At 50.0% G+C, this 14469-nt stretch overlaps 1 protein-coding gene across 1 annotated transcript; it reads left to right on the top strand.

Moving 5' to 3' along the window:
- Window positions 1-206: 206 nt before the first annotated feature.
- On the top strand, window positions 207-13956 carry LOC141728408 (interferon-induced very large GTPase 1-like). The gene is made up of 3 exons (XM_074536344.1): window positions 207-380; window positions 2271-2458; window positions 3718-13956. The coding sequence occupies exon 3, from the start codon at window positions 3720-3722 to the stop codon at window positions 9129-9131; it is 5412 nt and encodes a 1803-aa protein (XP_074392445.1). The 5' UTR covers window positions 207-380; window positions 2271-2458; window positions 3718-3719; the 3' UTR covers window positions 9132-13956.
- The last annotated feature ends 513 nt before the right edge of the window (window positions 13957-14469 follow it).

The raw sequence follows: 14469 nt of genomic DNA, 5'->3' as shown, positions 1-14469 counted from the left end.
TGTCTTGTCCCTCCAGGCCCTTGTTCAAAGACTCTCTCCTCCTTTTTTTAGGTTTATGCATATCCAACTCACACAGTTTACAATATAATTACCAGCAGTCAGCACAGGATTTAAGTGTCAGAAGTCTGCAGCAGACGAGTGTTGACTGTGAGCCAACTCACAGCACAGCTGGTGTTAAATTTGGAACATAGATCAATCATGTGACTTCAAAAGGGTTGCTTCCACTTTCACTACTCTGCTGCAGTAAAACGTCTGATTTCCTGGAATTACCCCGGTGCCTCTGGAACACAGGTGGGAAACCAGCACCCTCCCGGACAGCCAGGGACAGGGCTGGGACAGGCTTCTCCCAGCCTGGGAGCTGCTGGGGACGGAGGGAGAAGGTAGGGGATGGGGATGGGCTTGGGCACTGCTATGGGCATGGGGATGGGGATGAACTGCGGGGCTGTGAGCCGGGAGCAGCCGGGAGCGGGATCTTGTTGCTCTCCTGCCTCCTGTTCCCTGTGCTTTGCCAGGGCTGGGGAGATGGCAGGGCAGGAGCAGAGGGGGCTGAGGGCAGCGGGCGGGCGCTGTGCGCTCCGAGCGTGGGCTGCAGGAAGCCGCCTTTGCTGGCCCCGCTTTGGGCAGCTCGGGGGAGCCGTGTGCGCTGCGGGGCTGAGCTGGGAGGGCCCCGGGCTCAGAGCGGTGGGAGCGGAGCGGCGGGGGAAGGAGGAGGGATGCGGGGATGGAGGGGCACAGGGAAGGCTGCAGAGGCGCACAGGCTGTCCCGAGAGCCGGCAGCGGGGCTGGCCGGGCACAGATGGCGAGCGGAGCCCCTTCCCTGCCGCCAGCCCGTGCCCGGCCGGGAAACGCTCCCCGCAGGCGGGGCCGACCCTGCCCGGCCCGGGCACCCCCAGCCCCGCGGTGGGGCCGGATGGCTGCGCTCCCCTGAGGGCAGGAGCCGGGGGGATCATTCCTTTTCCTGCCCCTGCAGGAAGGGTGGGATTCTCCTCTCTTACAGTCTAAGCGACACAACCCCGAGCGCTCTGGTCTCTGGAACAGCCCCACAAAGGCAGCAGTGTTCCCAGAGCCCCTTTCCCTGGGGCAGGGTTGCAGAAAACACTCTCGGGGGGCTGTTCCTGTGAAACGGGGTGCAGGCATTCCCATGGCAGATCCTGCTGCCAGCCTTGCTGCTTCCCTCCTTTGCCTCCAAGGAGGAACTGGATCCCGAGTTATGCCCTGAATGTGCTCAGTGCCTCTCTGCGAGTACTGACACAGTTACATGGGGCTCTTCCCCTATTCCTGCAGCCCTGGGAAGCCGTGCAGGGACAGCCAAGGGTGCCTGGGGGCAGTTTCAGGGTGTGAGTGACCTAGAGTTTTGGTTGTCCAGGGCAGCCTCCCCCTCCTGAGACTGAACCAGCACTGGCAGTGCTCCAGTGAAAGAGAATTTGGGAGAGGACAGGGGTGGGACATGTGGCTGAAGTGGACAAGATCCAGCAGTGACCCTGAGCCAGCAGTTCCCATCCTGAGCAGGCGCCCTGCACTGAGGCTCTGCTGCCCAGGGAGCAGCTGGACATGTGCCCAAAGAAAACAATTGGTGTCTGAAATCCCTCCTGTGCTCCGCCAGCACATCCAGCTTTCCTCTGGGATCAAGACAGCAGCTTTTCCTGTTTCTGCTGTCCCCTCCTGTCCCCATCCTGCTGGAGGGAGCACACAGCTGCTGGGGGGGCTCAGGGCTGCTGGGATCCAAGCCCAGCGCTGCTTCTCCCCCCTCTCCAGGACCCTGAGCTTCCCCCCAGCAGCAGCTGCGTGATGTGGGCAGGGGTGGGACAGGGCCCTGCTGCCCCCTTGGCAGTGCTGTTCCCCTGGCTCTGCCCCCTCCTCACCTTGTCTGCTGCCCCCAGAGCACAGATGTTCCCTGCACAGCCTCTCACCCATCAGCACCCCCAAGTCCTTCTCCTCAGGGCTGCTCTCAATCCATTCTCTTCCCAGCTTGTGTCTGTGCCTGGAGTTGCCCCAACCCAGGGGCAGCACCTGTACTTGGCCTTGTTGACCTTCAGGGGCTTTGCTCTGTCCCACCTCTCCAGCATGTCCAGCTTCCTTCTGGTGGGGGAACATGGATGCAGGTCCCAGGTGAAACCCTGCTCTGGTCACCTCCCCAGAAGAGCCTTGAGGAGTCTTTGCTGCCCGGGCAATCCCCAGGGAAGGAAAAGGGTTGGCCTGCAGTCCTCCCTGGAATGAATCTGCCATGCTCATGGGTTGCATTGTGCTGACTGTCTGCTCTTCTCCTTTAGGTTTTAGGCCTTTTATTCCTGGTGTTCCTTCTCCTGAGTTCCCAAGGGGTTCTCATCTTCTTCTCCACACCCTGCTGTCTGCCCAGGCCTGCCCCTGCTGCTGTGCTGTGTCCCCTGAGCTGGGGCCCTCGGCTGCCGGTGTCTGCTGGGAAGCCAAGGCTGGGAGCAACAGGAGCATCTGCTGTGAGGTGGGTGAGGGGAATCACAGCCCACAGCCCTTGCACACATTGCCCAAATCTGCAGGGATTCCTGAGGGAAAGCTGCCCCTGAAGGCTCTGGAAGGGTGCAGGAGTCATCGGATCTATTGGACCTGAGTCAAATTCCCTTGGATCAATTCCTGTGCTGGTGACAGTGTTGGGGTGTTGGTGGGACAGAAGCTGAATGCTCAGAAGGATTTTTCGCAAGTAATAAATCTCTCCAGTATCCAAGTGAATTGAGACTGGGACAATGCTCAGAGTTGTGTGAAAGAGTCAAAACCCCAAAGGTTTAAAAGCAGGTGCCCAGTTGAAGGCTTGCAGGCATTTTTCCCCCTGTCACCAGAGATTTTGAACTTGGTGGCTCCATGGTGGCTGAAGCCAAGACTCCCAACAATGGGCACCTGCCTGATGAGACCCTCTGTGCTAATGAGCAGCAGATCACAGAGGGCACCTCTCTGAGTTGGCTCCCAGAATTTCCGGTCTCTCCTGAAGGGCCACCAGGATGTCCCAGGCACAGCTGTGGGCAGGGACAAGGTGGATTTTCCCCCTGCACTGGGGTGGGCCCCTGAGGGTGCCAGGAAGCAGCTCCTGGGAAGAGGCCAGAGAGGGGCAAGGGAGGGGCTGCGCTGGCAGCTGGAGCAGGAGCACAGCTCAGAGCCCGTGGGGGGCATGGGGGGAGTGTGTCTGGGGAGTGTGGGGTGCCATGGGGGCAGTGTGTGAGCGCTGCCTCCGGGTGCTGGGAGCAGCAGGCTGGGCCAGGCAGCGAGAAGGGCAGCCATGGGCTGGGCAGAGGGTGCAGGATGCAGGCAGGGCTGTTGGATGGGCAGGGGGGCTGTGCCAGTGCTTCAGGGAGTCAGGAATGGCCCCAGCTGTCTGCACTTGTGGATTGAGGAGTTCTGCTGGGAGGATGTGGGTGATGGTGAAGGCAGCACCTTGTCCAGGGCAGGTTGTGTGGCTGAGGGAGTCTGTGTGAATCTCTGTGTTTGTGTCTCCATGTCAGTATCTGTATCTCTGTGTGTCTGTGCAGTCTCTGGGATACACACTCAGCTTCTGGGTTGATCCTGCAAACAGGAAAGCAACAGGCACATCCAGGGTGCTGGGAATGAGACCCTGGCTCTTGTGCCACCCCAGGGTGGGGTCTAGCAGCCAGGTGGGAGCAATCCCCAGGGCTGCAGATGCTTCAGAGCCTCTGCCAGGAGCCTGGGGCCTCTGAAAACACCTTAGGGAAAGTCTCTGTTCTTCCTCCACAGCCATGGCTTCGCAGGAGGATGCACAGGAGGAGGATGCAAAGGCCTCGCTCCTGGCAGAGGCATTCCAGAAGGAAGGACTGGATGCTGCATACTGGCTGCCCAAAGCTTCACAGATCCTGGGAATCAAGTGCAGAGAATCCCTGCAACATCTGGAATATGAGGACTACCACAAGCTGGAGTGTGAGGCACGGCACCCGTGGGAGAAAAGGGCACTCCAGAAACTTCTTGAAATACCAGATGAAGTGTCCTCCATCAGTGTGCAATCCTTCTGTCAGACTGAGCACCAACTTCCCCAATGTCCCAAAGTCGCTGACCTTCAAGAGCTCATCAGTACACCAGAGCAAATGAAGGAGCACATGCATGCTGTCACAGACACACCAAAATGCTCAGCTTCTGTTAATGAAGCAAAGAAAGAAGACACCCAGACCAGTAGCCTCCCCACTAAATCCTTACTCCAGGCGATCAAGGAATGGGCTGAGAATCTCCTCCAAAAGCACACTGGAGGCAAAGACTGGGAGAGGCTGGAATGGGACCTCGACTTTTTGATCAGTGCGTGCTTGGGTGACAAATGGGATGAACAGAGGATGCAGAACACACTCAGAGATCTGGAAGACACTCTTCCAACACCTGAGCCCCCCAGTAAGTCCCAATCCAAAACAAATGGCAACAGATCCAAAACAAAGCAAGCCACTGCAAACCAGGAGTTCTTCCAGCTGCTCAAGCGCCTTGGACTGGAAAGTCACTATCCAAGGAAAATGGGGATGGGAGATTTCCACACCATCTGCAAGACATCTCTGCAGGACAGCCAGCCCAGAGAGGACAAGGAACTGCCATTGTACTTCTTGCAAAAGTTGTTGACTGTGGATTACCAGGTGAGGTACCTGACTTGCTGGGATGACAGCAATCCAGGCCTTGCACCTGTGCCACAAAGCAGAGAGCAAGAACTCCAACAATCAGACTCCTTTGAAAACTTTTTTGATGATTCTGAGGAAGCCTCCCTTGAACCTGAAAGCATGGACAGCCATGTGCACCCCATGGACCTGCAGATGGCCATTTTCCATTGTGCTGATGACTTCCTGAGACAGACCCTGGTAACCAAGCTGGCGTTCTGCCAACTGGCGCTGCCTCTGCTGGTGCCCAACCCGAGCACTTCACGCATCGAGTTCCCTCTCTACACCCTCAGCCAAATTCAAAGGAGCTGGAAAGAGGTGGAGAAGTCAGGAAAGCAGGCCCAAACAAAGAGCTACAATAACAAACTCATCTTTCAGGCACAGACACCCATTGTGTCCTTCATCCGCATTGGCACCTCGGCCTCCTCTTCCAAGTCCCAGCTCCTCAACGCTCTGCTCAGCAAACGCAAGCACGACACTTTCTTCCACCGCCACTGCAGAGGCAGCACCAGAGAGCGCTTGCTGATGGAAGGGCTGGTGGAGATCGCCTGGTACTGCCCTGGTGGAAGCCCCAGTGACACCTTTGAGCGCTGTGTGGCTTTCTGTAACCTGCATGGAGACGCCAGGGATCACAGAGCACAGCTGCAGTTCCTGCAGGAGATATCTGCTGTCAATGTGGCTCTTGTATCTGAGTTGGAGCACATGGACAACAGGGGCAAAAGACTTCTGCAGGACCTGTTGCAATCCCAAAGGCCTTTGGTTTGTCTTCTCACAGAAAAAGAGAATGTTGCAGCTGGACAGTCTGGCAAAAATATAAAAATAGGGATCAAGAACAGAAACGAAGCAGAACTGATGGTCCAGTTGACCAAAATTATCAAGGATCTCCTGGAAGGGTCTAATCCATTTTTCAGCCTGGAGGCCTGTGTGGACAAAGCTCGCCAGCACGGATTCATAGTGGATGCAGATCGAGATGCGTGTGTGACAGCCAAAGCAAAGGCAAAGGAGCTGGTGGAGCTTCTGAAGAAACAGAAGCCGTCTGAGATCAAATCCCAGCTGCTGCCGCTTCAAGGAAAACTGTGGCACCAGTGGTGCCAAAAGGACAAAGAACTCACTCGCTTGCAGGAGAAGAGGAACAAGAGCATTGAGCATCATCGCAGCCAAATTGAATATGAGAAGAAAGCAATAAGAAGGAAGCAACTTGAGCAAGCTTTCCCTCTCAACACATTGATGAATTCATTCCTTGGCTTTCTCCAGACCCAGGCAGCAGATACCAAGAAATACTTCCTGCACTGGATGAAGGTCTTTATGGATGAGTTGTCTTGTTGCCTTGAAGAACTGAGGAGAGACTATCACAAGTTATGGTCTGAAATCCAGAAAGGAAAGAAAAGCAAGGAAAAGCCCAGGGTGAATGCTGAGTTGCTGAGTCGCTTGGATGCCCTCTCTGATGAAATCAATGATTCATCCATCGGCCTGGAGCACCTTCTGAGAGAGGTAGGGCAGATTTATGAAGCTCTGGAATTAATGAACTGCTACGTTGAAAAATTTGTCAAACTTCCAGAAATTGCAGCAGAGCTGATGGTTTCAGGGCACTCTGTGGAGCTGATGGATGGGGACGCTTCTTACCTGCCCTTGCGCTGGGTCAGAGCAATCTTTGACAGCTTAATTGAGAGGCTGGGGGACAAACGAGTGTTTGTGCTCTCCGTGCTCGGCATCCAGAGCACAGGCAAGTCCACGCTGCTGAATGCCATGTTTGGTCTGCAGTTCAACGTCAGCGCAGGGAGATGCACCCGCGGGGCCTTAATGCAGCTCATCCCAGTGGGCGAGGAGCTGCAGCAAGACTTGGGCTTTGATTTTGTGCTGGTGGTTGACACAGAGGGGCTTCGTGCCATCGAGATGGACAAGAAACAGTCCTTGAACCATGACAAAGAGCTGGCCACCTTTGTCATTGGTGTTGGCAACTTGACTGTGATCAATATCTTTGGAGAAAATCCATCAGAAATGCAAGATGTTCTCCAGATTGCTGTGCAGGCTTTCCTGAGGATGAAGAAAGTCAATCTTTCCCCAAGCTGCCTCTTTGTCCACCAAAACGTGGGAGAAATAACTGTCAAGGAGCAGAACATGGAAGGACAAAGGCGTTTCCAGAAAAAGCTGGATGAAATGACTGTGGTAGCTGCTCAGCAGGAATGCTGTGACATCTCCTCCTTCAGCGATGTCATTGGCTTTGATGTGAACACCCACATTCACTACTTTGCTCACCTGTGGGAAGGAGACCCCCCAATGGCACCACCCAACCCCACCTACAGCCAGAATGTCCAGCAACTCAAGAGCAAAATCCTCCAGGCTGCCAAGAAGCAGTCACATCACAGCATTTTGAGGTTCTCAAGCCTGAAAGATCGTGTTGGTGACCTCTGGAATGCTTTGCTGAATGAAAACTTTGTGTTCAGCTTCAAGAATTCCCTGGAGATTGCTGTGTGCAGAAGACTGGAAAATGCCTGTAGTCAGTGGACCTGGAGGCTGAAGAGTCACATCTTAGATGTACAGATGAGACTGGACAACAAAATTCGGAATGGGGACTTGCAGAATGTCACCAGACAGCACCTTGAAGGGCTGGTGCAAGAGACAAGTGATGCCATTGAGAAAGAAGTGGAAAAGTATTTCAGGGAAGACACAGACTGTGAGACATTGGTCCAGTGGAAATCAAGCACGGAGCTGAAGCTGAAAGAACTAAAAGAGACTCTTCTTTATGAAACAAAAAAGAAATGTGAGAATCTCATTGAGCTACAGAAGGAGCAGAGGAAACTGGATGCAAGGAAGTTGGAATATGAAGATGAGCTCCTGAGAAGGAGTCGGGAGCTGGCTGTGACTCTAAAAGGGAAGAGCCTCAGTGAGAGAGAACTGAAGGACAACTTTACTCTTGTCTGGAACCAGTGGATTGCTGAAGTGTCCCGTGCTGCTCGTCCTCTGGAACGGGTGGATATTGATGCAGAAATTGAAGATGTCCTTGTAGAGCACTTTAAGGAGCCAGGTATCCATGCACGGATCAGGTCATTTTTCAAGAGCAGAGGATTTTCTTTTGATCCAATGGACCACATCATGAAGAAAAAGTACTTAGGCTATATTACAGATCCCAGGCCCATTACCAATGCTGATGCCATCAACTTTCAGCACATCACTGACAGCATCATAGCATGTGTGAAGGCAAACATTGCTAAAAAGGAAGAGGAGAAACGCGATTACAGTAGAAATTTTATTCATGAAATACTCAATGAAGTACAGAAAGGTGTGAACTCTGTCCCCAGCAATGCCACTTGTACTTTTAACAGAGATTACAGCATAGATTTGTCTCTCTATCTATGCACAATGGCAGCAGAAAGGTTTAAAGCCATGCACGAAGCATTCCAAAAGGCAAATGACCCAGTTGTGTACCTGAGCAGCAAGAGAGAAGATTTCTTCAATTGTTTCCAGATTTCCTGCCAAGGAGCCACTTCAATCACAACTTTTGCTGCTTTTCTTTGTCACAAGATTGAACCAGCTCTTCGCCAGGCAGTCTATGACAGGACAGCTAAAGCCATCGCTGAGGACATGCAGGGCAAATTCCCAGATTTCAGGGGCAACAGAGCCAATCTGGAAGTTTACATCCTGAGATACCTGGCAGAAAAAGAAGATTTTGAGGATTTCAAGCAGTACCTTACGTCTCCAAAACAGTTTTGTGAGAGGTACATTAAGGAACAAGTTAAAAAGCACTGTTTAGATGGGAGTAGGAGGCTCAGGGTGTTTTTAGATTCATCCCTAAATCTTCTCTATCAAAATATCCTGTCAGCTGTTTCTTTATCAACCCAAATTGTCAAAATAAGAAAAGACAGAGAAGATAATATCTCTCTTTGGCTGGATGAATTTTGCAGGGAACTGACAGAGGTGATCCACTTGCCCAGAAGTGACCTGAAGGGCATCGAGCACCAGGAGGTCACAGACATTGAGTTCCTGAGCAGGGCCATGGCAGAAGCTCTGGATGACCTGAGGGAAAGGCTCATGGAAGAATTGGCTGGTGCTGACCTGAGCTCGTTTCCAAGGCAGCCTCACACCATCCTGGCAGAGCACTTTGCAGGGTGCTGGGAGCAGTGTCCCTTTTGTGGGGCTGTCTGCACAAACACCATGCAGAATCATGATGGAGACCATCAGGTGGTCTTACATCGCCCGCGAGGTTTGATGGGGTGCAAGTGGCATGGGACAGACCACCTAGATATTAGTATTTGTTCCATCAATGTTGCAAGTGATATTTCATTCAGAGTTCATTACAGTGAATGGATCCCCTACAAGAGATACCGGGATGCTGGACCCCCTTATTCCAATTGGAACATTCTTCCCGATCCATCCATGCAGGCGTACTGGAAATGGTTTGTGTCTCATTTCAGGACACAGCTGGAAGATCTGTACAAAGGGAAATTTCAGGGCAAAGGAGAAATCCCTGAGGCATGGCGGAGAATTACCAAGCAGGAAGTACTAGCCGAGCTGGACAAGTGTTAAGCCACATCCACAGGAAGGAAGAACCACAACAGCTTTGAACTTTAGGAGAACTTCGTACCAGGCATTTCACAAAATGCAGTTACATTGATGACACTCTCAAACCATGTTCACATAATGGCATCTAACTTTTCCCAAATTTGGTGAAATAAGGCAAGTTACTGTGGCCATCTCTCAGCAACATCTTGCTTCATAAGAAAGGCAGAATCCTCTTGCCTTCTTGCCTGATCCTCTTAAAGCACCTTCTGAACCTCAAGAATTAGAAATTCTCAGTTCATTAGCAATGGAATTTTGTGCTGAGTTTCAGTACCAGGGAGATCCACAATTAAATGTTACTCTCCTTCATCCTGTGTACAGAAACTCAAGCTTGTGATGCAGTTGTGCTAGCCCAGTGTCCCTTAGGGTGAAATTGCTGACCTAGATGTGTCCCCATGTCAATTGCCAAAAAGATATTAGCTCATTTGTAGAGATAGAGCCTGGAAAGGCATTCCCTCAAAAATGAAAAGTGGACCATGTAGCATCGTACAGCTCACTGTGATGGCACAAAATGTTAAAAAAAGCCATCAAGAGAAAACACAGAGAAAAAAGATTTAGCCATCATTATGAAGAAAACTGTAATAGCAATTTCAATCCCTAGAGCACTGCAAAACTACTTACATCAGCTTTATTTCTACCTCACCTTCCCTCAGGTGAGGCATTAGAACAATTAAATCAATTGAGGCATTGTCTGAGCAAAGAAGTCAGTACTACTTCCATTGCAATTAGTAACATGATGACAGATGTTAGTGCTGTCAAAATGCAACCTTACAGAACAGGGCTGCCATTGATTTTCCTTTAGTGGCATATAAACATAGTTGTGAAAATTTTGAAGGACTGTGTTGTATGAACTTGTCTGATCATTCAGTGTCAATTCACAAACAACTTCAAAAACTGAGAGATTTTACAAATCAAATTAAAACAAATGATAGATCATAGTCAGATGACTTGCTTGAAAGATGGAGTTTTACACTTCAGCTAAAAGAACTTTGAAAAATAGATTTATAGGTATTGACTATTATCATAACAATGTTAGTAATAGAGCCTTGTATACTTCACAGTGCATGAAAAATGATGAACAAGACCATAAAAAAATTTTTCTATCCAAGAAAGAGAGCAAATGTGAGAAATAGGTTTGTGGAAAGTTCTCAAGTCCTGACAAAAGGACCACACAGTATGGATCTGTATGCAAATTTTGAGATGAGAAATGCTAAGTTAGAAATGCCATAGAATAAGACAGATGTTGTTGAGAGAGAAATAGAGCTAGAAAAAAGTTTTGAAAGATGGCCTTGCAAATAAGATTAGATACTTTAGAGGAATAGAACAATAAACAGTGCATTGTAAGAGCACCCACAAGGGGCAGTTTTAAATAATTGGATTTAGGGCATCTCCAGCATAGTGTAGCACAAAACTAATAAGCTGAGAAATGCTATAATGTTTTGTAATTAATAGTCAGCTTCTAATTGTGATGACGTGAATTGGAACATCAGTATTGTCTTACCCTTCATAAGGTACTGAAAAATAGAATAAAAATTTTTAAATCCCTCACAGTTGCCCCATCTCTGGGTGAGAAAAGGGCTAAAATCTGACACCCAGTTGCTGCAGTTTTCCTGCAGGAACGAGGTGTCCTGCTCGGAGAAAGGCCTGCAGGCCCTGACACCAGCTCCACGCTGGCTGCAAGCTGGGCTGCTTGGCTTTTGGGTGTCATCCTTCCCTCCCTCACTGCAGCCTCCTGGATCAACTGAGGCCGTTCTCCCAGCAGGAGCTGTTGTGCCTGCGGGCTGAGGAAAGCAGTAACACGACTGCCCCAGGCTCAGGCAGTGCTGTCACTCCCTGTCTCAGGGGTGCTGTGTCTCTGTCCAGGGCAGCCGCTCCTGCTCAGGTGCCTGGGGCTGCTGCCCTTCCCTCCAGCCCTCAGCCCCAGCAGGAGCTGCTCCTGCCCTTGGCCCCTCTGCTGAACAAAAGCCTTTGGAATGCCCCATGTGGAGAATCCTGTCTGCAGCACCTTCTGCAGCAGCCCTCAGGGCAGTGCTGGTGCTGCCCAGGCAGGCTGGTGGCACCAGAGCCGTGCTCTGGAGAAGGTGGCACCAGCTGGCTCTGCCCCAGGGAGCTGTGGGGGCTTTTGCTGTGCAGGTGCTGCAACCCTGCTGGCAATGGGAGGGCCAAGCCCTCCTGGAGAGCTGCTGAAGGGCTGCTTCAGCCTCATCCTCTGCAGGCTCTGAGGGAAAAATGCACATTATACACTTGGCTCTTTGTAAATATTAAAATGAATACTATATGTGTTATGTTGGAAAGTTATGTTTTATACTTTTTTAAGTAGTGTGGTAAGTATAAATTTTAGGCTATAGCATAATATAAAATAGAAACCATGTGATGTGTTGTAGTGTGTTGTTAAGTTTCTTGTGTTATTCTCCTAATTTATGTATTGTTCTCCCCTATTATGTGTAAAATAGTTTCGTTCCCCCAGTTTTTCCCGCCAGTGCTAGCCTGTCAGCTAAGTTGCTATAGTAACCGCTATTCATAGTTGCCGATATGTAATTGCTCCTCCCCTGGTTTCCCTTATAAGTGAAAGTTGTTTCACAGAACAACTTAGGGAAACAGGGAAAGCTGTGGAGCGTGCCTTTTATAAGCTAGCTACTATCACCTCCCAGCTAGAAGAAGAAGAAATAAGGCAGGGCGCGCAGGAACCTTACCTAGAATTTATAGAAAGACTCTACCGGTTCGTTGAAGCGCAGGGTCCAGGAGAAAGGGAGAGAGAGGAGATGCTTAGGCAGATGGCTTATTACAATGCCAACACAGCGTGCAGGCGGGCTATCCGATCTCTCCCTCGAAACCCCCGACCTACAGTAGAAATGATGATCGAAGTGTGTGCCAAGACGGTTCCTCTACAAGACCCGAAAGCGTGCCCCAAAAGAGCCTCCATAGCCTTCACAGAGTATCCGACGTCAGAGGACACAGACACCAAAGCTGCCACCGCCACCAGACCAATAACACCGAGATCCGGGAGAAGGATGACAGCAGCTCACCCCTGCTGCCTCTGTGGCAAAGTGGGGCATTGGTTGCCCCAGTGCCGTATGAAGCAAGATAGGAAGAGGACAGAAGAGAAAGACCATCCAAATGGGTCAGGCCCCTCATCCCGAAGCAGAAGATGCAGAAGGAAGCTGAGTCACAGGTTCAGGCGTGCTGGCGGCGGCGGAGAAAACCCTCCCAAACACCATCAGTTTCCTCAGATGTTCACTTCCTCCCCAATGCTGAGACTGCTGCTCCTACCCCTCTCGTCACTGAACTACCTCTGGTTTATTAATCCCAACCTCCCTCCCCCATTTCCTCTCCTTCTCCCGAACTGGATTTATTATTTGGGGCAGAACCATCTGTTTAAGTATTTTGCGTTTAACTGTTCCCTTTTTGTCTTTTAGTACATTTCCCCAACTCACTTTTGATTTTCATCCTCCTAATTTGCAAGCTAGTCCGGAGAAAACTGACAGCGCCAAGTGCCACTGTCCCTTGCAATGTTCAGAAGACAAAGACACTTGTCATGACCAGCCGCGAGTTCCTGCATTCTAAGCTTAATTTAGACTTTTCTCTTCATTTTAATTTTTATTTGGTAAAAAACGGGGAGATGTTGTAGTGTGTTGTTAAGTTTCTTGTGTTATTCCCCCAATTTATGTATTGTTCTCCCCTATTATGTGTAAAATAGTTTCGTTCCCCCAGTTTTTCCCGCCAGTGCTAGCCTGTCAGCTAAGTTGCTATAGTAACCGCTATTCATAGTTGCCGATGTGTAATTGCTCCTCCCCTGGTTTCCCTTATAAGTGAAAGTTGTTTCCTCCCTGGGCCCAGTCAATCACCCCCTTCTCCTCCTAGGTTTCGAGAACCTTCTCCTCTCTGGAGATGGTGGTTGGCTGGGGTCCCAGGACACCTCCTTTACCTTTTGATTATTGGTCTCCATGGAGTGTCAGTTCTGTGAAGTTCATCCCCTCACCTTTCCCGATTAGTTCCGCCTGTACCCACCCCCCTCTTTTATAATCCTGTTTCACCCCCTATGGAGAAACTTTTTCCCGGTTAGTTTCCCCGCGTTTAGATCCCGCAACACCTTCAATAAACCGATGTTTAACCCCCGGGAAATAGTCAGCTCCGTTCCTCCCCAATACCAGCGGTGTGAGCCCGTCCGCAGCCAGCACAGCCCGAGGCCCTCAGACGCCAAAGGGTGCTGGCCAAGAATTGCAGAGGGGCGTCGGCCTTTCGCCCTCAGCTAGTCAGACTCTGAACTTCGGGCCACATATGCCCCCCTCTGCAGTGATGGAATATACTTTTCTAGGAATGGATAAGAGAATCAAGAAATTCTTTGCATAGCGATAGCAGCAACAAGAAACTAAAAATCCCAAGAGAAGAATTATTGCCTCCTTATTGGGAAGAACCAGACTTTGAGGGACCATGACAACTGATTTATGAGATGAGGGGGGTAGTGGACAATAACTAGAAAACACAGTTTGTTTGAAAATAATTTTTGCATCATGTATGAGATACATGAATATGCAATAGGCTATTGCTTTTAAGGATTAATCCTTTGTTAGCAAGGTGGGTTTTTGCTTGGCAGAAGGAGTAAAACGCACCCAGATATCTGTAACTCTTTGCTTTTTTTGTCTTCTGTTTTCCTACTCTGGTTATCCAAATGTTTGTTGCTCTAATTTGTTATTACTGTTTTCATAGCTATTTTGTTACTAATAAACTTTGAAAATTTTAAAACAAGTGATTGGCGTTTTTCACACTCTGCTAATAAAGGAGTTGATTTGGACTGCTCTGTGTCTCCTTTGTGTTCAGGGGAGCCACAGCTGGGGGTGACTCGAGCTCTGTGTGCTGCAGACAGGCAGGGCACAGAGGTGTGAAAAATACATATTATATGTATTGGCTTTTCGCAAATATTGAAATGAATACTATATGTGTTATGTTTGAAAGTTATACTATATTAATCTCTTTTAAGTAGTCCTGTGTAATCTCTTTTAAGCAGTGTAGTAAATACAGCTTTTACGTGGTAGCATAATATTAAGATAGAAACTTGTCGTGGGGTGACAGCCTTCAGCCTTTATCCCAATATCGTGTGTTGTGTCTGGCAGCTGTGCCTTCCCGCCCCCCCTGCCCCCGGCCGTCTTGCTGTGGCCGGATGGGGAAGGGGGGGGGGGTGTGCCCAGGCACTTTTTGCTTTGGGCTTTTGCTGCTTGGCTTGGCTAGCCGCTTGCTTGCTTGCTTGCTTGCTTTCTGCTTTTTTTTTGTGCTGTTTTTTTTTTTCCTTTTTTCCCTTTTCTTTTGT

This window comes from Zonotrichia albicollis, chromosome 3, assembly GCF_047830755.1.
Source record: "Zonotrichia albicollis isolate bZonAlb1 chromosome 3, bZonAlb1.hap1, whole genome shotgun sequence".
In the NCBI taxonomy this organism is placed as follows: Eukaryota; Metazoa; Chordata; class Aves; order Passeriformes; family Passerellidae; genus Zonotrichia; species Zonotrichia albicollis.
This window is presented reverse-complemented; position numbering and strand designations above follow the sequence as displayed.